Source organism: Neophocaena asiaeorientalis, unplaced genomic scaffold (genome assembly GCF_003031525.2).
Source record: "Neophocaena asiaeorientalis asiaeorientalis breed wild unplaced genomic scaffold, Neophocaena_asiaeorientalis_V1.1 scaffold629, whole genome shotgun sequence".
Taxonomy (NCBI): domain Eukaryota; kingdom Metazoa; phylum Chordata; class Mammalia; order Artiodactyla; family Phocoenidae; genus Neophocaena; species Neophocaena asiaeorientalis.
The window spans coordinates 2,266,499-2,292,460 of NW_020175468.1; the positions used below are offsets into that span (position 1 = coordinate 2,266,499).

General features: G+C 50.7%; 3 protein-coding genes across 9 annotated transcripts; all 3 read right to left on the bottom strand.

Moving 5' to 3' along the window:
• Positions 1–2,232: 2,232 nt before the first annotated feature.
• RCN3 (reticulocalbin 3) lies at positions 2,233–10,164 on the bottom strand. 3 transcript variants are annotated; one of them, XM_024768854.1, is made up of 7 exons: positions 9,891–10,050; positions 9,422–9,669; positions 7,350–7,552; positions 5,844–6,016; positions 4,829–4,889; positions 3,075–3,256; positions 2,233–2,825 (listed from the first exon to the last, which is right to left on the bottom strand). In XM_024768854.1, exons 1-7 carry the CDS (start codon positions 9,978–9,980, stop codon positions 2,718–2,720), a joined length of 1,065 nt encoding a protein of 354 aa, XP_024624622.1. In that variant the 5' UTR covers positions 9,981–10,050; the 3' UTR covers positions 2,233–2,717. The 3 variants fall into 3 exon arrangements, with proteins under 3 accessions (XP_024624622.1, XP_024624621.1, XP_024624623.1); XM_024768853.1 differs by having other exon boundaries at positions 2,236–2,825; positions 3,075–3,274; positions 9,891–10,046; XM_024768855.1 differs by lacking the exon at positions 9,891–10,050 and adding an exon at positions 10,083–10,164 and having other exon boundaries at positions 2,282–2,825; positions 3,075–3,274.
• Positions 10,165–10,606: 442 nt separating this feature from the next.
• Positions 10,607–12,592, bottom strand: LOC112415463 (IgG receptor FcRn large subunit p51-like). The gene is made up of 3 exons (XM_024768484.1): positions 12,179–12,592; positions 11,410–11,526; positions 10,607–11,089 (listed from the first exon to the last, which is right to left on the bottom strand). The coding sequence occupies exons 1-3, from the start codon at positions 12,525–12,527 to the stop codon at positions 11,010–11,012; spliced, it is 546 nt and encodes a 181-aa protein (XP_024624252.1). The 5' UTR covers positions 12,528–12,592; the 3' UTR covers positions 10,607–11,009.
• A 215-nt stretch (positions 12,593–12,807) lies between these two features.
• LOC112415448 (IgG receptor FcRn large subunit p51) lies at positions 12,808–22,456 on the bottom strand. 5 transcript variants are annotated; one of them, XM_024768461.1, is made up of 7 exons: positions 22,342–22,456; positions 21,901–21,987; positions 21,309–21,602; positions 20,911–21,186; positions 14,372–14,641; positions 13,603–13,719; positions 12,808–13,290 (listed from the first exon to the last, which is right to left on the bottom strand). In XM_024768461.1, exons 2-7 carry the CDS (start codon positions 21,971–21,973, stop codon positions 13,211–13,213), a joined length of 1,110 nt encoding a protein of 369 aa, XP_024624229.1. In that variant the 5' UTR covers positions 21,974–21,987; positions 22,342–22,456; the 3' UTR covers positions 12,808–13,210. The 5 variants fall into 5 exon arrangements, with proteins under 5 accessions (XP_024624229.1, XP_024624231.1, XP_024624230.1 ...); XM_024768463.1 differs by having other exon boundaries at positions 21,309–21,560; positions 22,342–22,455; XM_024768462.1 differs by having other exon boundaries at positions 22,283–22,378.
• Positions 22,457–25,962: the final 3,506 nt, after the last annotated feature.

The window sequence follows — 25,962 nt, forward strand, 5'->3', positions numbered from 1 at the left end:
TTTTTGCGGTACGCGGGCCTCTCACTGCTGTGGCCTCTCCCGTTGCAGAGCACAGGCTCCGGACGCGCAGGCTCAGCGACCATGGCTCACGGGCCCAGCCGCTCCGCGGCATGTGGGATCTTCCCTGACTGGAGCATGAACCCTTGTCCCCTGCATCGGCAGAGGGACTCTCAACCGCTGCGCCACCAGGGAAGCCCCATTCCCCAATTTTTAAAGACAGAAATACAAGACAAACAAAACACAAACAGTGCACACAAACGCCAGCATCCAAAGAAACAAACGATCCCGTTCACAAATCGGGGAAAAGTCCAGCTGTTATTGCCTCTCTCCAACAGGGTACCCCCACTCAAATACAAAACAAACTGGCTTATTCCAGAGGAAAAAGCCCCAAGTGGAGGAAAAAGTGTCCGGCTGTACACACCAGAACTACTTACCCTGCTGTATGGAGCCTGTCGGCTCCCACAGGTCAATTTCTTGCTTCCACTGCCAAGCGATGGGTCAGCTGGTGCCGCTTCGAGGAATTTTGAAGGGAAGATCCTCAGGACAAGCGGTCCCGGCAGCTGCTAGGGCCTTACCCGAAAATTCCCCAACCGGGGCTGGTTGGCCATGAGCAGCAAGGCTCCTGGCAGGCTTTGCAAAAATTGGTACTACTTGCCCCACGTCAGGCCAATAAATCCAGAGATGAGTCGTTGGGGCAAAGAACAGTGACTTCATTCACAAAGCCAGCATACTGAGAAGATGGCGCACCAGCACCTCAAAGAACCATCTTCCCCGAGTTAGAATTCAGGCTCCTTTTATACTAAAAGGGGAGAGAGAAAGTCCTGGTTCCAGGTCAGACTCCGGAGGTGTTAATTTCTTCCTTCCCTCAGCCATTCACAGGTGGGCCTGGTCAGGAGGTTTCCCTTGAGCTAAACAAAGGTGTTTTAGCTTAATGCTCATTACCTGGGAGGCAGGGTTCCCCGAGACGCGTCATTATGTATGATTTAAGCTTAAAGGCAAAATCCCTTTAGTGATTAGCTTGTAATAGAATACAAAAGTTCTTCCCTATTACAAAATGAGTGGAAAGTAGAGAGTTCCCAGTTTTCCCTACTATTGACATCTTGCACTAGTGTGGCACTGTTATACTTGGTAAATCAGTATTGATACATCACTATTAGCGAAAGTGTATAGACATATTAGGGTTCACTCTTTTTTTATTTTTTGGAAGTATAGTTGGTTTACAATGTTGTGTTAGTTTCTGGTGTACAGCAAAGTGATTCAGCTATAAATATATTTTTTTTCAGATTCTTTTCCATTATAGGTCATTATAAGATATTGACTATAGATCCCTGTGCTATACAGTAGGTCCTTGTTGTTTATCTATTTTATATATAGTACTGAGTATCCGCTAATCCCAAACTCCTAATTTATCCCTCTCCCCACTTTCCCCTTTGGTAACCATAAGTTTGTTTTCTGTGTCTGTGGGTCTGTTCCTGTTTTGTAAATAAGTTCATTTGTATAATTTTTTAGATTTCACATATAAGTGAGATAATATAATATTTGTCTTTGGCTTAGATCACTTAGTATGATAATCTCTGGGTCTATCCATGTCGCTGCAAATGGCATTATTTCATTCTTTTTTATGACTGGGCAGTATTCCATTGTATATATATATATCACATCTTCTTTATCCATTCATCTGTCGATGGACATTTAGGTTGTTTCCATGTCTTGGCTGTTGTAAATAGTGCTGTAATGAACACTGGGGTGCATGCATCTTTTCGAATTAGTTTTCTCCGGTTACATGCCGAGGAGTGGGATTGCTGGGTCATATGGTAGTTCTATTTTTAATCTTTTGAGGAACCTCCATACTCTTTTCCATTGGCTGCACCAATTTACATTCCCATCAGCTGTGTAGGAAGGTTCCCTTCTCTCCACACCCCCTCCAGCATTTATTATTTGTGGACTTTTTAATGATGGCCATTCTGGCTGGTAGTATGAGGGGGTACCTCATTGTGGTTTTGATTTGCATTTCTCCAATAATTAGTGATGCTGAGCATCTTTTCATGTGCCTGTTGGCCACTGAATGTCTTCTTTGGAGAAATGTCTATTTAGGTCTTCTGCCCTCTAGTTTTATTTTTTGTTTCCAGGGACGACCTCAAACCCTGCCCAACCCCCAGAGCTCCCTCTTCAAATGCCTTGTCCCCTCCTTCAGCCCACAGCCCCCCAACTCCCAGCATGTTCCTCTCCCAGCCACAGCCCCCAAGGCCCCTGTTACCCCCTCAGGGAGACACACAGATGGGGCCCCAGCACTAGATTTTATTGCTTCCCTGGCAGAGAGGAGGCATCCTTTGGGCAAGTGCTGGGGGCAAGTTCGGGGCACCTGGGGGAGTGTTTCTCGTCTCTGTGGTGTGAGGCTCAGATTCGGAGCTGGGGGTTAGTGGAGGCTCTTACAGACTGAGCTTGGCGTAGAGGGCCTTGGTCTGGGTGGGGAGACTCTGCCAGTGAGAAGTGGATGGTCCCTCACTTTGGGTCTGTGAGCCCCTGGGGGGATCTGGGGGGGGGCTGCGATGTCTCAGGGAGAGAAGTTGACCTGGTGGGTCCATGAGAGCCCAGGGGCAGGGGGACACCGGAGGCTGTGTCCGCATCCTTCAGGGCCGGACAGGGGGCCCTGGCCACTGGGGCCCTTCTGCGGGTCAGCCCATGGGGCGACAAGGCTGCAGTGGGCACGCTGGGGCTCAGAGCTCATCGTGGTGACGTGTCAGGTCCTCGCCGTAGTTGGTGGCCTGGCTGCCAACGAACATGTTCCAGTTGCCCAGGATCTCAGCCTTGCTCAGACGCCCGTCCTGAGAGGGGGTCAGAGGTCAGTGGGACGCCAGGGGGCCCTGCCTGGGAGACTCCTCCCTGGAGCCAAGTATGGCTCCCATGGTCTCCGTCCCCCTCTCCCTGGGTCTCTGTTCCTGCTTTTCTCCCTCCCCACCTCGACCTTTGTCCCTCTTTCTTTCTCCAGCCAAATAGGGACCCCAAAGTCCCAGGCCCACGTTTTGGTCATTTCTGCCCACCGGGCCAGCATCCTCCCCCCTGCGCCCCTGCACCTTGTCTGTGTCACTCTCGTGCAGCAGGTGGTTGGCCTCCACCAGTGGCTGGTCCTGGGCAGGGGGCAGCACCCAGTGGCCCACCTCACTCCCATCCAGCTTCCCGTCCTTGTTCAGATCTCGGAAGTCCCGGAACTGTTCCCGCTCTGTCTGCACCCAGGCTGGCTCCTCCTCCCCGGGCTCTGCCGAGTACAGATCGGCTGGGGTTGGGGGTGAGAGGGGGTGACATCAGGGGCAGTTCCTGGGGCCTCCCAGCCTGGCTCTGACACTCCTGGAGCCCGGAACCTCGGACCACCCACTTCACTTTCCTTCACCTCAGTTTCCTCTTCTGTTAAATGGAATTGATAACAAACCCGACTTGCAGGTGATCGTTATTGCTGCGTGTGAAATTGGCTTCATTGATTGGTCATTTGATTGACTGAATCATCCATCCATTTGACTGATACACGCATAAAACAGAGTGTGCACTGTGGTGCAGGGCCTGGCACATAGTAGGCACCATAGTAGGAGATCCTCTAAAGCTACACTTTGAACAGCTCACCACACCCAGAACATCCCTGGAGATTCTAGGAGCCTCTCATTTGTTGCAATTATTTGTAAATGTTTGAAAAGCTCTTCACCCCAAGGGCCCACAGATACATTTGGAAGACATTACAACCTGACAAGTCTTTTTATACCAGACACAAAGCCACCATAATTAGGACAGAATGCCTTCCTCTACTCCGGGCCAGGCCAGGGGGCTGTCACAGGGAGGGATGTCCTCAAAGATGGAACAGGTGTGCCAGACACACAATTACCCACTTAGCCTTCAGCCTTCCTTTTTTTTTTTTTTTTAATGGTCTTACGTCTTTTTTTTTTTTTTTTTTGCCATGTCGTGCGTCTTGCGAGATCTTAGTTCCCCAACCAGGAACTGAACCTGTGGCCATGGCAGTGAAAGCACCGAGTCCTAACCACTGGACTGCCAGGGAAGTCCCTGGAGTTCTTTCTGACCAAAAAGAGAGAGAGAGACTTCTATCTTCCTTGAAGACAGAAAAAAATAAATGATGCTTAAATTAAAATGTCTTGCCTATGGGTTTGTTCCATAAAAGCATTCTATAAAGCAACGTTTTCAAACTTTAAAGACTTCCACGTTGAATAGCCTTCCCTTCAACCAAATTCTTTGTACCCCTGAGGACAGGGACAGAGGCAGAACCAATGGGAAACTGGGGCATGTCTTGAGGGCTCCCCGACATCCTGAATAACAGGAGATGCAGCATTTGCTGTGTAAATGCAGGCTCGAGACAATTTCCCTGACATCCTATCCCAACCAAACACAGCCCCTGAGCCCTGATTTTGTAGAAACTCCACACCTTCCCGGGAACGGACCTTCTCTGTGATATTCTCTGCTCTATCCTCGACCACCAACATGCAGTAGGTGCTTGATAAATGTTTCCTGGCCCGGCACACAGTAGGTGCTTGATAAATGCTTTTGCGGTCTGGCAAACAGAAGGGACTCAATAAATGTTTCCTGAGCCTGGCACACAAAGGGTGTTTGATAAAGATTTGTTGGGCCCAGGAAATATATGTGCTCAGTAAATGTTCCTTAGGCCTGGCCCACAGTGGATACTCAGTAAATGTTGGGTGGATGGATGGACCCAGGCAGCAACCCTGCCCCACTTCAGAGAGCCTTCGCTCTAATGGCTGATATATATCAGCTGCCACCCATGCTCGGGAGAGGACAGACCTCCTTGGGAAGGGAATCAGGTCCCACTCACCGATGTACTCGTCCACTTGCACATAGCCGTCTTTGTTCTTGTCCAGATCCTCCAGGGTTTCCTGGGGAGAAAGAGGCATTAGGGCTGAGAAAATGCAGAAACAAAGGAAAACAGTCAAACAGGACAAAATATTATTAGTTTAGTCATTAAGCATAGTCAAGGACCCTTTAGTTCCTCTTCAAGGGCTATAGATAATATTCTGAGCCATGTCCTTTGAGCTGTCTTATAGGTACTGAAACCCCACGGGGTGGAAGAAGTTAACTACACCTGGCATGGGCAGGGGGTACAGGAGAAATCTCTGGACTTTCCACTCAATTTTGCTGTGAACCTAAAATGGCTCTAGCAATTAAAGTCTAAAGGAAAAAAAAAGAAAAGAGAGAAGAGAAAAAAAATCCTGCCATTTTAAAATAGAGACAGAGGTGGAGGAAGTAAGGAGGATACCATCAAGCTTCCTGAAAGCCAAGGGGACCACCACAAGTGGTCCATTGTCAAAGGGCTCTGGAAATGCCAGGCAATTCCCATGTCTTACCCAGACCCAAACTCTCAGCGGCCTTGTCAGGAAAAGGAAGAAGAAAAAGTCTCTTCAAAACAAGTTCCTTACTATTAAAAAAAGAAAGAAGAAAAAAAAAACCCTGCCACTTTAAAAAAGAGACAGAGTTGGAAAAAAAAAAAAAAATAATATATATATATAAAGTAATAGAAGATGGGGGGCCAACAGGAATGGCCTCAGAGTGGACACTCAATGTCTGGGGTTGGGATTTTCCTGGGGTTCAGCCAGGATGGGGGCTATCTAAGGCACTGCTGGGGGATGTGGTATTCTGAAGGCAGGCTGGGTGCCTGGACCCCAGATGTGAGCACAGAAAGGGGGAGGCCAGATCAGGAGAGATTAGATACTGGGGGGTTGAAGGGTGGGCACTGGAGCCCCGAAGGTAAGTGCTGGGAGGCTAGTCCTGGCATCAGAAGCCTGGGTCCCGGGAGGGAGGTGGGAAGCAGCGTTCCTCAGGCCCCCACTCACAGCAATCACGATGTCCCGCATGTGAGGGAACTCCTCAGGATGCAAAAAGGCCGTCAGCTCTTCCCGAGTGGCCATTGAGTCCCCATCCTGGTCAGCCACCCGGAAACGCCGCTCGTCCCGAGTCAGCATCTTCTTGTAGGTCTCTGCGTCCTCCACGTCGTGAAATTCTTCACCTGGGGAAGGAGGGATCTTGGTGGGATGTGCTTTAAGACAAAGGGATCTGAGACTTCCCTGGTGGTCCAGTGGTTAAGACTCCACCTTCCCATGCAGGGGACTCGGGTTCAATCCCTGGTCTGGGAACTGAGGTTCCACATGAAGCAGGGTGTGGCCAAAAATTAAAAAAAAAAAAAAAAAAGACAAAGGAATCTAACTCTGGGGAGTCAGGGCAGGGAGACCTCCACCGAAATAATAATAATTAATAGTAGCTACCTTGTAGTGAGAGCTTATTATGTGCTAAGCTCTTTATCTACAAAATTGCAATTAATTCTCACAAAAAGCAAGCAAAATGAGTTATTTTGTAGTAGTTGTTGTTGTTGGGTTTTTTTTTTGGCTGCACCGAGCGGCATGTAGGATCTTAGTTCCCCGACCAGGAATTGAACCCTCACGGTTGGCAGTGAAAGCACGAAGCCCTAACCATTGGACCTCCAGGGAATTCCGTTTTTTCATTTATTCTTACTTTATGAAGGAGAAAGCTGACTGTCAGAGAGAGGAAATAACTTGCCCAAGGTCATGCAGCCAGGAAGGATGGACTTTGAGTTGATACTGGCCCCCTGGGCCCCGAAGTCATGCTCTGGTGCAGTATACTGACTCAGCTTGCTGGACACAGAGGAGGGGAAGGACATTTTCAACAAAGGGAACAGTATGTGCAGAGTGTAGAGGTTTGAAGAGCACCGTGAGTTCAGGGAAACTGCAGAAGATCCATTTGGCTGGGGCAGAAAATGCAGAAAAACGGTGGTGGATGGTTGGGTGAGACTGGGCTGAGGAGCTAAGACTCTCTCCTGGGGACCCTGGGGAGCCATGGGGGGCTGTGAGCAGGGGAAGGTCAAGGTCAGCTCTGAGTGTGGAAAGATCCCTCTGGGTGTATGTGAGGGACAGGCTGGAGGGGGAGGCTGGGTTGAGGGTCCAGGAGGGAGTGGATAAGAGCCGTGGGGGGCCGAGGACTGGGGCATGGGGTTGGAGAGGAGGGAATCCAGAGGCAGAGGAAGAATAAATGGTTTGGGGCTCTCAGGATGAGAGGTCAGAGATCAAAGGTCAGGCCGATAGGGCTTGGGAGGTAGATGTCCCTGGTCAAGGATCTGAAGTTCCCCAGTGGATGTCAGAATGAGAAACCAGAGATAAAGGGTTGGGGGTTTCAGGGTGATGGGGTTCTAGAAGTGGGTAGACCCTGGTCAAGGGTCGGAGGTCAAAGGTCATGGATCTGGTTAACGGGCTTAACGTTCTCAGGATGAAGGTGTCAAAAAGGTCCGGGTCATGGTGTGTGTGGGGAGTAGGGGTCGGTTCGCGTACCCGGCTCGTAGTGGCCGTAGGTGGCGTTGCGCAGCTCCTCCCAACCCACACGCCCGTCGCGGTCTGTGTCGTACGTGTTCCAGGCCGCGCTCACTGAGTCCCGTATGTGCCGCTGCTGCGTGTGTGCGATCCACGCGCGGAGCTCGGCCAGCGACACCCAGCCGTCCCCGTCCCCGGCGCGGTCCATGCGGTCCACGATGCGCCTGCGAGCCGGGGCGGGGCACACGTCAGTCTCGGGCCCCGCCCACCCCCGGGTCCCGCCTTCTTCCAGGAACTCGAGACACACCCCCACATAGGGCTGAAAATGTTGTCCCTGAGTCGCCAGCAAATCGGAGGGAGGCGCCTGTCAATCCCGGTACCACGCCCTCCTCAGGGCTCTGCCCCCCTCAATCCAGGGTCCGCTCCCAGAGGCAATAACACCCTTTCCGAGACGCGGCGGGCCTGTGGCTGGCGCTGCGGTCCACGACACGCTCGCTTGCGGAAAAGACCTATGACAATCCAGGGTCCCACTCTCCACTCTGGCCTGCACGTGCTCCATCTCTAGCTTGAACGAGCTGGGGAGGGGGGCAGGGGGCAGGGAATCACACCGTGCCCCTCGCCCGCAGATTCCCTGTCCCAAGACTCACTCTGAACTCCGATTGCCACGGCTACAGACTCTCCGGACCTCTCGCCGTCTCAGGCCCCGCCCCCTTCCCCTGGCTCTGCCAGTCTTCAGAACCTCTAGCCCCTCTAGCCCCGGCCTCTGCTCGGCCCCCTCCCGGGCTGCGAGCGTCAATTTCAGGCCCGTATCCCTGCAGCCCCGAGGTATGCTGCGACTCGCCCCTTTTCTCTAGTTTTTCCCAGCCGTTATCAGGCTTTCCCCCAACCATCAGCCCCAACACTGCAGGCTCAGCTTCCACCCGCTCCTCCCCGTGCTCCAGCCTGATCCTGTACACCTCCATGTCACATGTCAAGCCCTTTTAGGCCCCCACCTCATGCCCCGTCTCTCGAGCCACGCCTCTCGGCTCCCAGGTCCCATCCCTCTCCCCTGGCAATGCCCCGTCATTGGTCTGTGTTCTCGCCCAAGCGCTAACACAGCCCACATGGAGCCCTTCTTCCTGTCACCGTCCCGAAGCCCCCGCAAACCAGTCCCCAGAACTGAATTCGAGATGGCCCTGCCCAGGTCGCTGATCCCTTCCTCCCGCGCTAGGCTGTCTCTGCTCTGTTTAGTAGGGGTCTGGCTACCCTGAGGTTCCAGCTGTGGTTCAGAGTTTGGGCTCTAGAGCCAGACATTTAGGTTCAAATCCTGCCACCTCTTCTTGCTGGCTGTGTGACCGTGGGCAAGTCACTTACCCTGTCTGTGCCTTAGTTTCCCCCTCTGTAAAATGGGGATAAATAACAGAACATACCTCGTAAACCGTGTGGGGATTAAACGACTTAAGTCTCGTAAAGCACTTTGAACAGCTCCAGGCATTGTATTATGTGTAAGTCTATCACTGCCTTTCCTCCCCCGTCCTTTCTACACCCAACCCCATCCATGCACAATATCCCAGCCAGCAGACCTGGCCACCACCGCTATCTCCACCCTGAATCTGGTGACCCTAGTCTCTTTTCTCCCACCTGGAAGACTGCAGTCACTTCCTCACTGGGCTCCCTGCTTCTTGCTCACTATAGTCTGTGCCCTGCATGGCAACCAGAGGATCCTGTTAAAGCCTAAGTCAGCTCACGTCCTCCTTCTGCTCAGAGCCATCCCATAGCCGTTATCTCACTCAGAGAAAAGCTTAAAACTTCACTGTGGCCCCAAAGGCCCTGCACAACCTGACCCCTTTGTTCTCTCTGCCACTACCTTCTACTCTCTCCCTCCACTCACTAGGTTCCAGTCACATAGGTCTCACTGTTCTGCAGACACATCAGGCACATCAGGCCCGATTCTGCTTCAGGGCCTTTGCACTTACAGTTCCCTCTGCCTGGAATGCTATTCCCCCATACAGCCACGTGTCTCATATATTACCCTCTCATCGAGGCCTCCCCTGACCTCCTCCCTCTTTAAAATTACAACCCTGAATCCTCCTCCCCCTCCATCTCTCTCCTACCCCAGACGGGCTTGGCTTTCCTCTGGGGTGAGTTGGTCGAATTCCTTGGCCACTTCTCGTCCCAGAAAAGCCTCATGATCATATTGGAAGTTCCCGTGAGCGTCATCATGAGTGGCCTCGCTCAGGGGGGCCGCGTGGTGCACCCTCCCCTGGCCATGAGGGCCGGCGTCAGGGGATGGCTTTCCCTGGGCTCCGCGCCTGAGCAGCAACAGCAGCAGCAGAAGTGACGGTCGCCACATCATCAGTCCCTGAGGAGTGGTGCAGGCTAGGAGTCAGGGGTCACAGAGAACAGGACAGAGACGGGACAGGAGGATGGGGATGGGGGAGCCTAGGACAGGACAGAGAGTTGGTAGCTGGCTGCAAAGTTTTGAGCTCAAGAAGGGACAGGAAGGGGAGAAGGAAGGCGGGGTTCTCTGAGGTTAAGCCAGATGTGGGGACCGAATCCTCTGAGGAAGTCCCAGAGGCGTACCAGAGCCGCAAGTGGGGAGGATTCAAGCGGGAGACATGGCGCAATTCCCAAGCGTAGTTCAGGGCGGGGTCGTGGCCAGAAAGAAATCATGCAGGCCCCCGGGCATCGCTTTCAGCTTGGTCCCCAATCCTCCACCCAAGTGGACCCGAACCGTCCTCGCTGGGCAGGGCAGCCGCCCCCGCCTCCCTTTACCCGGTCAGGCAGCTTCACTTCGCTGTCTAAATTCCACTCCGAGTTCTCCAAAAAGATGCCCAATTTGGCTGCTCTCCAGCCAGGCCCCGCCTCCTGCAGCGCAGAGGCCCGCCCTCCTACCAACGAGTGCTCTTGAGGGCCTCATGGGGCGGGGCCGATGAGAGCTGGGCGGGCCAAGGGCGCCCCTCGCCACGTCCACAAAGAAAAGCGCAGCCCCTTGAGGTTCGCCCCGCCCCTTCCCAGGGCAGGCGGGGTGGGCAACACCGGAGTGACACGGCCGGGGGAACTACAACTCCCGGCAGGCGTCGGGGCGCCGTCCCCGACCACCTGCAGTTGTTCTAGCTCCAAAGCCTCACGGGAGGTGTAGTTTTATCTTCCCCTTTGTCCGCAAGTTTTAGGAAGGAAGGGAAGCAAGAAGCCTGAGGAGGCTTTCCTTTCCCTCAAGGAGGGAATAACTCTTCCGTTCCTCCAAGGAGTCAGGTCAGACTCCAGCCAAGAATTCCTCAAAATGCCGGGCACAAACATCCAGTAAATATTTGTGAAATTTATTAAAAATATATGACTTGGTATATAAAATTGGTAGATTCCACTATAGCAACAAATTAGCCTCAGGAGAGATTTGAAGCCCAAGGCTTACACCATTTATTCCCCCCACAATTTCCTAAAAAGTTGAAACGATGAGAACACAATGATTCGGGCCCAAACCCATGTTATATGTGGAGGTGGAAGAGAGCCATATATATCAGGAGGGGAAACTGAGGCAGGCCACAGAAGGAGAAATCCAGAGGGCGGACATCGGGCTCCTTCTGGAGGCTCAGAAATACCAGGATTCCGGGAGGTCTCACAGCATGAAAAGGACCTGACTACATTAGCTGGTAGCAGCCAGGATGGGGGACGATCTGCAGTCGCTGCAAATGCATTTATATCCTAAGATTCAGCTTCCTTGGACAGGCCAGGAGTGGGTAGGAGGGCCCCTACATCATCCCCACGGAAAGAGATCCAAGGGGCTGAGGAAAGAGGGAAGGGGGAGAGATCATTAGAATCTTTGAAATCCTCTGGGTCTCTGACTTCCCCTCCCCCACGTGTGTGTGTGTGTGTGTGTGTGTGTGTGTGTGTGTGTGTGTGTGTGTTTCTCAGTCTCTGTCCTACCCTGTGGGTTTCTATACGCTCTGAGTCTCTGTTTCACCCCTCTAGTTTTCTGTCCCCACCACTCTCTGGGTCTCTGTCCCTCTCTGTCTAGACCTCTGTCCCCCCAGGAATGTGTCTCCCTCGTTTTGGGGGATCTCTGTCCCTCTCTCTGAGGCACTTCCCTCTCCCTGTCCCACACCTGGAAGCCCCTTCCTCGTCCTCCTCCACAGAAGAGCTCCTCCTGCAGCCACTGTCATGAGCAGTAAGAAGCCGATGACGATTCCAACCACTGGCACCGAGGACTTGGCTGGTGACTCTGCAGCCAGAGAATGTTGTGATATGTTTAATGGACCCTCCAGCACATCTGAGTCAGGACGGGGGACTGGGGGTTCTCAGTCCCTCCCAAGCTCAGAGATCCCAGCACCAAGTTTTGGGGGAGTGGAAAGGCCACTCACATGATGTTCTAGGTCTAGAAAGCCCCCAGGTTGTATGTAAGAACCAGCCATAGCAAGAGGGGTCTCAGTCACTCTGGTCAAGAGACGTGTAGCAGCAGGGTGGGTGGTGTTCCAAATTGGAGAGGAGGGGTGGGCACAGAGCAGTAGAACATCAGACTCATAGAGGATTGGCAGCAGCAGACAACGAATGGTCAGACTCCACGAAGACTAGCAGCAGCAGGACGGAAGGTGGTCAGACTTAGGGAGGACTTTCCATAGTGGTTAATGGGTGGCCCGACTCAATGAGGCCAGCAGCAGCAGGATGAAAGGCACTCAGACTTGGGGAGGCAAGCAACACAGGACAAAAGGCTGTCAGGCTTTGGAAGAACTGGCAGTGGTGGGGCAGAAAACAGTCAGACGCAAGAAGAACTAGCAGCGGCGGAGTGGAAGGTGGTCAGACTCAGGAAGGACTGCTGCAGTAGAGGGAGAAAAGGCAACCAGAAGCAGGAAGCATCACCCCCAGCGGGACCTCACCCAGCTCCACAGTGAGGGGCTGGGCCAGCCCTGCATGCTGCACCACGCAGCAGTAGTGGTGCTCGTCGCCACTGTTGACTGTCAGTGATGACCAGGCGTGGAAGGAGCCATCGCCGTTGGGGCCAATGTCACCCTCACCAGACCCAGCTGCCATCCCATTCCGTAAGAATCGCAGCTGCAGCTCGGGTGGGTAGAAGGAGAAGGCGCTGCAGGTGAGCACAGAAAAGCCAGGGCTGCCTGGTCGGGCCTTCAGGCGCATGGAGGGTGGCTCTGCAGACAAAGAGGCAGACAGGCCTAAGTTCCAGGCCCATGAACCCCCAAGGCCAGGCCCAGGGTTGGAGAGGGACATAGAGAGGACTCCATTCCTTCCACTCTATCCAGGAGGCCCCACCACGTGACCTGTGACTTCCTGAGCCTAGAGAATATAATGGTAAAGGGGGAAGGGCCTTCCCAGGGGTACAGAGACCCAACCTGTCCACCATGAGGGTATCCATCTCTCACCCAGTCCTTCCTACAATGACACATACTGAGCATCTACCATGTGATAAAGGAGGGAATAACTCTTCCGTTCCTCCAAGGAGTCAGGTCAGACTCCAGCCAAGAATTCCTCAAAATGCCGGGCACAAACATCCAGTAAATATTTGTGAAATTTATTAAAAATATATGACTTGGTATATAAAATTGGTAGATTCCACTATAGCAACAAATTAGCCTCAGGAGAGATTTGAAGCCCAAGGCTTACACCATTTATTCCCCCCACAATTTCCTAAAAAGTTGAAACGATGAGAACACAATGATTCGGGCCCAAACCCATGTTATATGTGGAGGTGGAAGAGAGCCATATATATCAGGAGGGGAAACTGAGGCAGGCCACAGAAGGAGAAATCCAGAGGGCGGACATCGGGCTCCTTCTGGAGGCTCAGAAATACCAGGATTCCGGGAGGTCTCACAGCATGAAAAGGACCTGACTACATTAGCTGGTAGCAGCCAGGATGGGGGACGATCTGCAGTCGCTGCAAATGCATTTATATCCTAAGATTCAGCTTCCTTGGACAGGCCAGGAGTGGGTAGGAGGGCCCCTACATCATCCCCACGGAAAGAGATCCAAGGGGCTGAGGAAAGAGGGAAGGGGGAGAGATCATTAGAATCTTTGAAATCCTCTGGGTCTCTGACTTCCCCTCCCCCACGTGTGTGTGTGTGTGTGTGTGTGTGTGTGTGTGTGTGTGTTTCTCAGTCTCTGTCCTACCCTGTGGGTTTCTATACGCTCTGAGTCTCTGTTTCACCCCTCTAGTTTTCTGTCCCCACCACTCTCTGGGTCTCTGTCCCTCTCTGTCTAGACCTCTGTCCCCCCAGGAATGTGTCTCCCTCGTTTTGGGGGATCTCTGTCCCTCTCTCTGAGGCACTTCCCTCTCCCTGTCCCACACCTGGAAGCCCCTTCCTCGTCCTCCTCCACAGAAGAGCTCCTCCTGCAGCCACTGTCATGAGCAGTAAGAAGCCGATGACGATTCCAACCACTGGCACCGAGGACTTGGCTGGTGACTCTGCAGCCAGAGAATGTTGTGATATGTTTAATGGACCCTCCAGCACATCTGAGTCAGGACGGGGGACTGGGGGTTCTCAGTCCCTCCCAAGCTCAGAGATCCCAGCACCAAGTTTTGGGGGAGTGGAAAGGCCACTCACATGATGTTCTAGGTCTAGAAAGCCCCCAGGTTGTATGTAAGAACCAGCCATAGCAAGAGGGGTCTCAGTCACTCTGGTCAAGAGACGTGTAGCAGCAGGGTGGGTGGTGTTCCAAATTGGAGAGGAGGGGTGGGCACAGAGCAGTAGAACATCAGACTCATAGAGGATTGGCAGCAGCAGACAACGAATGGTCAGACTCCACGAAGACTAGCAGCAGCAGGACGGAAGGTGGTCAGACTTAGGGAGGACTTTCCATAGTGGTTAATGGGTGGCCCGACTCAATGAGGCCAGCAGCAGCAGGATGAAAGGCACTCAGACTTGGGGAGGCAAGCAACACAGGACAAAAGGCTGTCAGGCTTTGGAAGAACTGGCAGTGGTGGGGCAGAAAACAGTCAGACGCAAGAAGAACTAGCAGCGGCGGAGTGGAAGGTGGTCAGACTCAGGAAGGACTGCTGCAGTAGAGGGAGAAAAGGCAACCAGAAGCAGGAAGCATCACCCCCAGCGGGACCTCACCCAGCTCCACAGTGAGGGGCTGGGCCAGCCCTGCATGCTGCACCACGCAGCAGTAGTGGTGCTCGTCGCCACTGTTGACTGTCAGTGATGACCAGGCGTGGAAGGAGCCATCGCCGTTGGGGCCAATGTCACCCTCACCAGACCCAGCTGCCATCCCATTCCGTAAGAATCGCAGCTGCAGCTCGGGTGGGTAGAAGGAGAAGGCGCTGCAGGTGAGCACAGAAAAGCCAGGGCTGCCTGGTCGGGCCTTCAGGCGCATGGAGGGTGGCTCTGCAGACAAAGAGGCAGACAGGCCTAAGTTCCAGGCCCATGAACCCCCAAGGCCAGGCCCAGGGTTGGAGAGGGACATAGAGAGGACTCCATTCCTTCCACTCTATCCAGGAGGCCCCACCACGTGACCTGTGACTTCCTGAGCCTAGAGAATATAATGGTAAAGGGGGAAGGGCCTTCCCAGGGGTACAGAGACCCAACCTGTCCACCATGAGGGTATCCATCTCTCACCCAGTCCTTCCTACAATGACACATACTGAGCATCTACCATGTGATGTGCCCGGCACTCTTCTGGGCACTGGGGATACAGCAGTGAACAAGAGAGACAAAAGTCCCTGTACTCATGGAGCTTGTGTTCTAATGAGGGGAGAGAGATGAATATTTGTGTACATGTAAATAAAATGGAAAGAGTTTATGAAAGTGTGATGAGGGAAAATAAGACAGACCCAACAGTCATTCAAAAGATAGTAAAAAAAAAAAAAAAAAAAAAAGATAGTAAGAGAGGGACTTCCCTGGTGGCGCAGTGGTTAAGAATCCACCTGCCAATGCACGGGACATGGGTTTGATCCCTGGTCCGGGAAGATCCTGCATACCATGGAGCAGCTAAACCCATGTGCCACAACTACTGAGCCTGCCTGCTCTTGGGCCCGTGTGCCTCAACTACTGAGCCCGCGTGTTGCCACTACTGAAGCCCACGCACCTAGAGCCCATGCTCTGCAACAAGAGGAGCCACCGCAATGAGAAACCCGCGCACCACAACGAAGAGTAGCCCTCGCTTGCTACAACAGGAGAAACCCGTGTGCAGCAACGAAAACCCAACACAGCCAAAAAAAAAAAAAAGAAAAGAAAAGATAGTAAGAGGATATGAAAAATTTCATGGGCTTCCCTGGTGGCGCAGTGGTTGAGAGTCTGTCTGCCGATGCAGGGTACACGGGTTCGTGCCCCGGTCCGGGAGGATCCCACATGCTGTGGAGCGGCTGGGCCCGTGAGCCATGGCCGCTGAGCCTGCGCGTCCAGAGCCTTGCTCTACAGCGGGAGAGGCCACAACAGTGAGAGGCCCGCGTACCGCAAAAAAAAAAAAACCAAAAAAATTTCATGCCAGCGCATTTGAAATTTAAATGACCTGGACAAATTCCTGAGAAACACAACCTTCTCAAACTGACACAAAAAGAAGTTTTACAATTGAATAGTAATCCTGTAACTATTTAAAAATTTTAATCAATAATTTAAAACTTTTCTACAAATAAAATTCCAGGTCCAAGGCCTTCCCTGGTGGCACAGAAGAGGAGCCACCGCAATGAGAAACCCGCGCACCACAACGAAGAGTAGCCCTCGCTTGCTACAACAGGAGAAACCCGTGTGCAGCAACGAAAACCCAACACAGCCAAAAAAAAAAAAAAGAAAAGAAAAGATAGTAAGAGGATATGAAAAATTTCATGGGCTTCCCTGGTGGCGCAGTGGTTGAGAGTCTGTCTGCCGATGCAGGGTACACGGGTTCGATTTCATGCCAGCGCATTTGAAATTTAAATGACCTGGACAAATTCCTGAGAAACACAACCTTCTCAAACTGACACAAAAAGAAGTTTTACAATTGAATAGTAATCCTGTAACTATTTAAAAATTTTAATCAATAATTTAAAACTTTTCTACAAATAAAATTCCAGGTCCAAGGCCTTCCCTGGTGGCACAGTGGTTAAGACTCTGTGCTCCCAATGCAGGGGGCCCGGGTTTGATCCCTGGTCAGGGAAATCGATCCCATATGTATGCCACAACCAAGAGTTCTTCCCAACTAAGACCCAGCGCAACCAAATAAATAAATAAAATAAATATTTTAAAAATAAATAAATAAGTAGAACAACCTTCTTTAAAAAAAAAATCCAGGTCTGGATGACATAATTCATGAACTATACAAAACAACTAAGGAAGAAATATACCACTTTTTTTTTTTTTTTTTTTTTTGGTCCCGGGCCCCTCCCTTTTTTGGCCTCTCCAACTCTCAACCGCTGCGTCACCAGGGAAGCCGGAAATATACCACTCTTACACAAATTTTTCCAGGGAACAGAAAAAGAAGAAACCATTCCCAGCACATTTTATGAAGCCAATGTACCTTAATAACAAAATCTCACAAGGACATAACAAGAAAGGGAATTTAAGGCCAATATCACTCATGTAAATACACTCAAAGTCTCTAAAAATATTAGAAAATAGAATCAAGCAACTTATATAAAGGATAACACATTATGATCAAGTGAAGTTTATTCCAGGAATTCAAGGTTGGTTTAACATTTGAAAGTCAGCTAATATAACTCACTACGTTAGAATAAAAGCGACAAAGCAGAGAGTCATGGACATATACACACTAACAAACGTAGTAAGGTAGATAGCTAGGGGGAAGCAGCCGCAAGGCACAGGGATATTAGCTCGGGGCTTTGTGACAGCCTGGAGGGGTGGGATGGGGAGAGTGGGAGGGAGGGAGACGCAAGAGGGAAGACATATGGGAACATATGTATATGTATAGCTGATTCACTTTGTTATAAAGCAGAAACTAACACACCATTGTAAAGCAATTATACCCCAATAAAGATGTTTAAAAAAAAAAAAAAGCGACAAAGCAAATGGTCACTTGATAAAATTCAGCACCATTCAAAATAAAAAAAGAAAACAAAAAAACTCTTAGAAAATGGGCAGAAGACCTAAATAGACATTTCACCAAGGAAGACATATAGATGGCCAAGAGGCACATGAAAAGAGGCTCAACATCACTAATGATTAGAGAAATGCAAATCAAAACCACAGTGAGGTATCACCTCACGCCCAGTCAGGATGGCCATTATTAAAAAATCTGGAAACAATAAATGCTGGAAAGGGTGTGGTGAAAATGGAACCCTCCTGTACTGTTGGTGGGAATGTAAATTGATACAACCACTATGGAAAACAGTAGGGAGGCTCCTTAAAACACTGAAAATAGAACTACCATACGACCCAGCAATCCCACTACTGAGCATATACCCCGAAAAAACCATAATTCAAAAAGAGACAATGTACCACAATGTTCATTGCAGCACTACTTACAATAGACAGGACATGGAACCAACCTAAATGTCCATCGACAGATGAATGGATAAAGAAGATGTGGCACACGTATACAATGGAATATTACTCAGCCATAGAAAGAAACGAAATCGAGTTATTTGTAGTGAGGTGGATGGACCTAGAGTCTGTCATACAGAGTGAAGTAAGTCAGAAAGAGAAAAACAAATACCGTATGCTAACACATATATATGGAATCTAAAAAAAAAAAAAATGGTAGTGATGAACCTAATTGCAGGGCAGGAATAAAGAGGTAGACATAGAGAATGAACTTGAGGACTTGGGGTGGGAGGGGCAAACTGGGGCAAAGTGAGAGTAACATGACATATATACACTACCGAATGTAAAATAGTTGGCTGGTGGGAATCAGCAGCATAGCACAGGGAGATCGGCTCAGCTCAGTGCTTTGCGATGACCTAGAGGGGTGGGATAGGAAGGATGGAGGGAGGCTCAAGAGGGAGGGGATGTGGGGACATGTGTATGCATATGGCTGATCCGCTTTGTTGTGCAACAGGAACTAACACAGTATTGTGAAGCAATTATACTCCAATAAAGATCTATTAAAGAAAAAAATATTGAGGGCTTCCCTGATGGCACAGTGGTTAAGAATCCGCCTGCCAATGCAGGTGACACGGGTTCGATCCCTGGCCCGGGAAGATGCCACATGCCACGGAGCAACTGAGCCCTTGCGCCACAACTCCTGAGCCTGTGCTCTAGAGCCCGTGACCCACAGCTACTGAAGCCTATGTGCCTAGAGGCCATGCTCTGCAACGAGAAGCCACCGCAATGAGAAGCCCACGCACCACAACGAAGACTAGCCTCCACTCACCGCAACTAGAGAAAGCCCGCACACAGCAACTAAGACCCAACACAGCCAAAAATAAAAACAAATAAATAAATAAATTTATATATTTTTTTAAATTGAAAGAAAAAAAAACTCTTAGCAAACTAGGAGTTGGAGGAAACTTCCTTAATTCATCAAAGGGCATAACATAAAAATCTATAACATAATACTTAATAGTAAAACGCTGAATGCTTTCCCTGTGAGTTTGAGACTACAAGATGTTCATTATCACCACTCTATTCAACATTGTACTGGGGATCCTAAGATAAGAAAAATAAATAAAAGTTACTAAAACTAGAAAAGAAAATAAATAAAACATGTCGAATATGACATGATCCGAAAGAATCTAGGAAAAATTAATAGCAGTAAGTGAATTCAGCAAAGTTTCTGAATACAAGGAAAATATATAAAACTCAATAGTATTTCTATAAATCAATAGTATTTCTATAAACTACAAACTATAAGAAAATGAAATTTTTAGAATTACCATTTACAGAAGCATCAAAAAATGTCTAATACTTAGGGAAAAAAATCTAACCAAAGGGGTGTAAGACCTCTACACTGAAAACTACAAAATATTACTGAGAGAAATTAAAGGATATCTAAACAAGTACAGGGATATACTGTATTCATGGATTCGAAAATTTAATATGGTTAAGGTGTCAATTCTCCCCAAACTAATCTATAGATACAATTCAATCACTATTGAAATCCCAACAGAATTTTTGGCAGAAATTGACAAGCAGAAATGTATATAGAGATGCAAATGACATGGCATAATCAAGGCAATAAAACTGAAGAACTTAACTGCTAGATATCAAAACTTTCTATAAAGCTACATTAATCAAGAGAGTGAGGTATTGGCTGAATTTCAGTCCAATAATCAGTGGACTAGAAGAGAGAGACCAAAAAAAAAAGAAAGGAAGGAAGAGAGGGACTTCCTTTGCCGTACAGCACAGGTTCGATACCTGGTTGGGGAAATAGGATCCCACAGGCCGTGCAGCACGGCCAAAATAAAAAATTAATTAATTGAGGGGACTTCCCTGGTGGTCCAGTGGTGAAGACCCCATGCTCCCAATGCAGGAGACCCGGGTTCGATCCCTGGTCAGGGAACTAGATCCCGCATGCCGCAACTAAAGATCCCTCGTGCCACAACTAAGACCCAGCACAGCCAAATAAATAAATAAATGTGTTTTTTTTTTTAAGTTAAAAAATTAATTGAGCCATGTACTTTAGGTAAGTAAGTCACACCTCAATAAAAAGCAAAACAAAACAAAACAAAAAAAAAGAAAGATGCTATAACGAATGAATGGACAAAACAGTGGCATGAGAGATAATAACGGGGGTGGGACGGCACATCCTAGCCAGCGTGGTCAGGGAGGGCCCTGCTGAAGAGCTGACATCCAAGGGCAAACCTCAAGCATGAGAAGGACCCAGTCATGGTTGGATTCCAAGGAAGAGAATCAAAAGCAGAGCGAACAGCAGATGCAAAGGCCCTGAGGAAGGAAAGAACCTGACATATTGGAGGAAAGGGAGAAGGCCACTGTCGTTGGGGGTATTGTGAAATTACAGTGGTGGAAGGCAGCCAGACCATGAGGAGCTTGCAGGCCTTGGAAAAGAGTCTGGATTTTAGTCTAAGACTAGTGGGGATCTATGGGACAGTTTTAAGCACTGGTGGGATGGGAGTTCATTTATGTTTTTAAAACATTCTTCTGGCTGCTAGGTGGAGGACTGTCTACGTTGAGGGCCGAGATGGAAGTAGGAATTGCACTGTGGGGGAGGCTGAGGACAAGACAGCTGTAACTACAGCCCTTAAGTTCCCCAGCTGTGTGTGTAATTATAGCTCAGAGTGTAACAAAGGTCACACAAGATCTTGTGGGTGTCCAAAAGAGGCAAGTGAAAGCCTCATGGGCCAGAGTGGAACCTGACACCGGTGGCATCTGGCACCAGTGCAACTGGCAAAGGTGAAGAAATGGGAGGCCTGGTGTGAGCTGAAGGGGCTCCGGGTGATTCTGTCTGGCCAAATGGAGCAGATGGAGAAATGTGAGGCTGAGGAGAGGGACAGAGGCCATGCCACGTGGCGTCTCAATGCCCGGCTGAGGGGCCTGAGCTGTGTCCCAAGGGCTCTAGGAGCCACAGGAGGGCCGCGTGCAGGAGAGGGGCAGGGGCAGCTTGGGGTGGAGAAAGACCCTCTGGGACATGATTGCAGGAAAGCGGGGTAGACGGGAAGCCTGGAGGCTGGGGAGGAGAGGCTGGGGAAGAAGATGAGGCCTTGGGCAGGGCTGTGGGGATGAAGGGGTCCGTGGGCGTCAGGACTCTCAGCGGGGTTGCTCACCCTTCCACTCCAGGTTGCCTCGGCCCCTCTCCAGATGCCCCAGCAGCCGGTGGGGGCAGGAGTAGAGCAGGAAGGTCTTCTCCTTGTTGACTGCCTCGGGCTGCTGCGTCCACTTGATACTGATGGTCTGGGACTCAGGCCAGTCCCCATCCCAGGTGCCCATCTTGGGGTCAAACATCATGAACTCCTCGCCATTCAGGGCAAACTTGGCCACAGGCACCGAGACATTGTCAGGGCCCAACTCACAGCCCAACAGGCCCTGCAGGGTGTAGGGACCTGGGATGCCCAAACACAGATGAGCAGGGCCCAGGAGCAGGGGCCTTGGTCCCCTCCTCCCTCAGACCCAGGATCCAGGCCCCAGCACCGTCCATCCTCAGACTCAGGAGTTCCAGCCTCACCTCCTTCCCCTAAAACTTGGAGAGCTTCGAGGAAGAGCTTCTCCTTGTTCCTCAGGTCTGTGGTCTCTTTCTCCCAATACCAGGACACCTGGCTTTCCCAGACCCAAGCGCCGTAGGGCTCAGCCTCAGCCCGCAGGTTATTGTAGCTCAGGTACTGCTGTGGACCCAGCCAGCCCGACACCCAGAAGGCAGGAGTCCCCGAGGCGGGGGCGGACACGGCCGTGAAGTGGTACAGGAGGGAGCGATGGCTCTCTGCCGGAGACACATGTGAAGAGAGCAGATGGGCCGGGGTACCTAGATGGGAGCAGGACAGACACCCCGAGAGAGAAAAGACCCCACCGCAGATAGAGAGGCCAGAACCTGAGAGGAGGGCCAGACCCAGAGAGAGGGACAGAGACTCAGTAAGAAGGGGACAGGTGTTTCCCAGACACACCGCCAGAGGGAGGAGATCGTGAGAAACGAAGTCAAATGAGGCAAAGAAGGAAGTGCCTGGCTCGAGTGGGACCTCAGATTTCGTTTCCTTTGCTCTTTTCCCGGCGGGCGCCACCTCCCTCGTCCGCGGCAGCCCCGGCGCCCCCCGGAGCCCCCTCACCTGCACTCAACGTCCCAGGCAGGAGGACGAGCAGCAGACCGAGCCCCCAGGGCTGAGGCCGGCGGACCCGCATCCTCAATGGGAGACCTGGGGCGGGAGGGGGCGCGTGACTCCTCCGGACCCCCACCCCGCCCCTCCCTCCCTCCCCCAGCTCCCGCTCGGCTCCCCTCGGCCACCCCGCGCGCCTGCGACTGCGGGTGGAGGGGTTCGATCCCGGAGGATGACAACATCATCACAAGGGCCAGGAGGGCCACAAGGCCCTCCTCCTCGATGAACTTTCACCCCTTAATTGGATCCGAGCTGGTTAATTAGTTACAGAGCCTGGATAGGCTGAGAGTCCTCGCTCGGAGTTCGGCCCCGCCGGCTCCCTCCTCCCTGAGACCCTGGAGTCCGGGCGCCCGGCCCTCTCCACCCTCGGTCTTGGGCCCCAGCTCTGCTCACGGCAGCCACGATCCCTTCCCTCCTGCGGCCCCAGCTGGCTCCCGTGACTAGAGACCCCAGTTCCTCTCTCACATCCTGTCCGGAGACGGCTCCTCGACTCCAGGAATATCCAACCCCGCCCCCCAGCTGCAGGGCACACCCCGGGCCCTGGGCCCAGCCCGTCTGAGTGTTGGTCTCTGCCTCTCTCTAGAAACTTTTTGTTTTTTTTTTTCTCTCTCTCTGTTGCTCCCTTATTTTCTTATCTTGAGGGTGTCAGCCACCCAGCAAATTCATGACGAAGTTGGGAATCAACATTATCGGAGTCCCAAACTGGGGGGTCTGTGTGCGTCCCCTTCTTAGGTCGCTGTCTGTCCCCACCACCCGCTACGCCCGTCACTAGCTCCTGCTGTGATAAAAGTCCTCCAGATACTTCCACACTTCCTCCTTCCAACCCCTCCCCCAAGGGGCCCCTTAAAGTGCGCCTGCAGTTCTTTAATATCTTCTGATATGACCTTAATAACGCACAGACCCAGTATACTATATCATGCTTCGGGGCACCCTCCAACCACCCACCGGCAGCCCACACTCCCGCTATAATGCTCCCATTCATTTGTTTTACTGTGGTAAAGTGCACAAAACAAAGGAGTTACTATTGGTTACATTTAGTGCATTCACAATGTTGAGCCACCATCACCACTATCTAGTTCCAGAACTTTCTCATCACCCCAAAGGGGACCCTAGAGACGTTAAGGGGCCCCTGCTCCCCCCAGCCCCTGGCAACCACAAATTTACTTTCTCTCTCTATGGATTTTGCCTATTCTGGACGTTTCAGATGAATGGGATCCTACAATATTGTGGCATTTTGTGTCTGGCTTTTCATTTAGCATACTGTTTTTGTTTGTTTGTTTGTTTTTGGTCGCGCTGCACGGCTTGTGGAAGATCTCAGTGAAAGCACGGAGCCCTAACCACTGGACAGCCAGGGAATGCCCCAGAATATTGTTTTCAAGATTTATCCACATGGGGCTTCCCTGGTGGCGCAGTGGTTGAGAGTCCGCCTGCCGATGCAGGGGACACGGGTTCGTGCCCCGGGTCCGGGAGGATCCCACATGCCGCGGAGCAGCTGGGCCCGTGAGCCATGGGCGCTGAGCCTGCGCGTCCGGAGCCTGTGCTCCACAACGGGAGAGGCCACAACAGTGAGAGGCCCGTGTACAGCAAAAAAAAAAAAGATTTATCCACATGGTAGCCTGTATCAGGACTTCGTTCCTTCTTATGGGGGGATAGTATTTTTTTTTTTGAATTTTATTTTATTTTTTATACAGCAGGTTCTTATTAGTTACCTATTTTGTATATATTAGTGCATATATGTCAATCCCAATCTCCCAATGCATCAGGTGGATAGTATCCTATTGTAGGGACTGACCACATTTCATTTACTCATTCATCAACTGATGGACATTTAGGTTGTTTCCACTTTTTGGCTATTGTGAATAATGCTGCTGTGAACATTTGTGTACAAGTTTTTTGTTTTGTTTTGTTTTTGCATAGCTGTATTCAATTCTTTTGGGTATATACCCAGGAGTGGACTTGCTAGGTGGTCATATGATGTATTAGTCAGGGTTTTCTGGAGGAACAGAATCAACAGGAGATATATATAAAGAGACTTGGTATAAGGAATTGGCGCACGTGATTGTGGAGACTTGGTGAGTTCAAAATCTGATAGGGATGGCCGGCAGGCTGGGGACTCGAAAGAGTTACATTTCAAGTCTAAAGGCAGGCAGTCTGGAAAACCAAGAAGAGTTCATCTTGCAGATGAAATCCAAAGGCAGTCTGCTCTCAGAGTTCCCCTTTGCTTGTTGGGGGGAGGTGAGTTTTCCACCTTCAACTGATTGGATGAGGCCCACCCACATTTTGAAGAGTGGTCGGCTTTACTCAGAGTCTGCTGATTTCTGTGTAAATCTCAGCCCAAACACCCTCACAGAAACATCCAGAGTAATGTTGGACCAAACAACCGGGCACTGTGGCCCAGCCAAGTTGACACATGTGTTAAACGATGACAGATGGTAAATCTATGTTCAACTAAGTGAGGGACCTCTGTTCATTTCATGACTCTCCCTGGGTCCTGCTAGAATATCCACTAAGATCCACCCTGATGCTGAAGAATCCCGCTTTCATGTCCCATGAGTCCTAAAATACCTTGGGGAACTTGCCATGCCCAACCGTCACCTTTACGTCCCTTGGGATCCAGCTGTCTCCGGAGCACCATTCCAGCCCCTGGGCTCTCATTTTAAAGGCCCTCAGGACCATACTCTGATGTTCCTTGGACCACTTCGCCACCAGAGAAGTCCCTGGTTATCCATTTTAAATAACGCAGTGTGTACATTTCAATCCCACACTCCCTAACTGTCCCTTCCCCCCACCCTTCCCCCCTGGTAAGCTAAGTCTGTGAGTCTGTTTCTGTTTTGTAAATAAGTTCACTTGTATCATTTATTTTTAGATTCTGCCTGTAAGAGATATCATACCATATTTCTCTTTCTCTGTCTGACTTACTTCACTCAGTATGACAATCTCTAGGTCCACCATGTTGCATGTGGCATTATTTCATTCTTTTTAACAGCTGTGTAATATTCCATTGTATATATGTACCGCATCTTCTTTAACCATTCCTCTGTTAATGGACATAACTAATTTTTTTTTTTTTGGACATAACTAATTTTAACGCTGGTGTCCCTGGAGTTCTCCTGGACCATCACCAGAGGCCACTACCATGCCCCTGGGTCTCTGAAAATATCAGGCTCCCACCCCCAAGCTCCTTGGGTCCCAGATAGTATCCTGAGACCCAGTGATAGAGTCTTCAGGAGGCTACACCAACATCCCACGGAGTTGGCCACGCCATCCCTGAATCCTGCTAAATCAGTCCTGAGCCCTCGCAGAACAATTGCTGTGACCCACTCAGGAACGGCCACAAAGTGCCCTCAGCCCCAGGCTCGCTCCCTGCTGCCGAACCTGAGTGAATCCTTCAGGTTCTGTCAGAAAGCTGAGCGGGGCTCCTCAGGCCCACTCCTGGGTTCTCTCTATTACTGTCTCTCACCAGGCCCTGCCCTATCCAGAACCTCCCCATGAAAGACAGACAGATAGACACAGAGAGATGGATATATAGGTAGGTAGGTAAGGAGGTAGATAGATGATAGATAGAAAAATAGGCAGATAGGTTGGTAGGCAGGCAGTCAGGCAGACAGACAGACCGACAGACAGATGGATGATAGAAAAATAGAGACAGACGGACAAAACAGACGGACAAATAGGTAGGTAGGCAGGTAGACAGATAGACAGACAGATAGAAAAATAGAAACAGGGACTTCCCTGGTGGTGCAGTAGTTAAGAATCCGCCCGACAATGCAGGGGACACGGGTTCCATCCCTGGTCCGGGAAGATTCCACATGCTGTGGAGCAAATAAGCCCGTGGGCCACAACTACTGAGCCCACGTGCCACAACTACTGAAGCCCGCATACACAGAGCCCGTGCTCCGCAACAAGAGAAGCGACTGCAATGAGAAGCCTGTGCACCTCGATGAAGAGTAGCCCCCCCTCTCCGCAACTAGAGAAAGTCCACGCGCAGCAACAAAGACCCAATGCTGCCAAAAA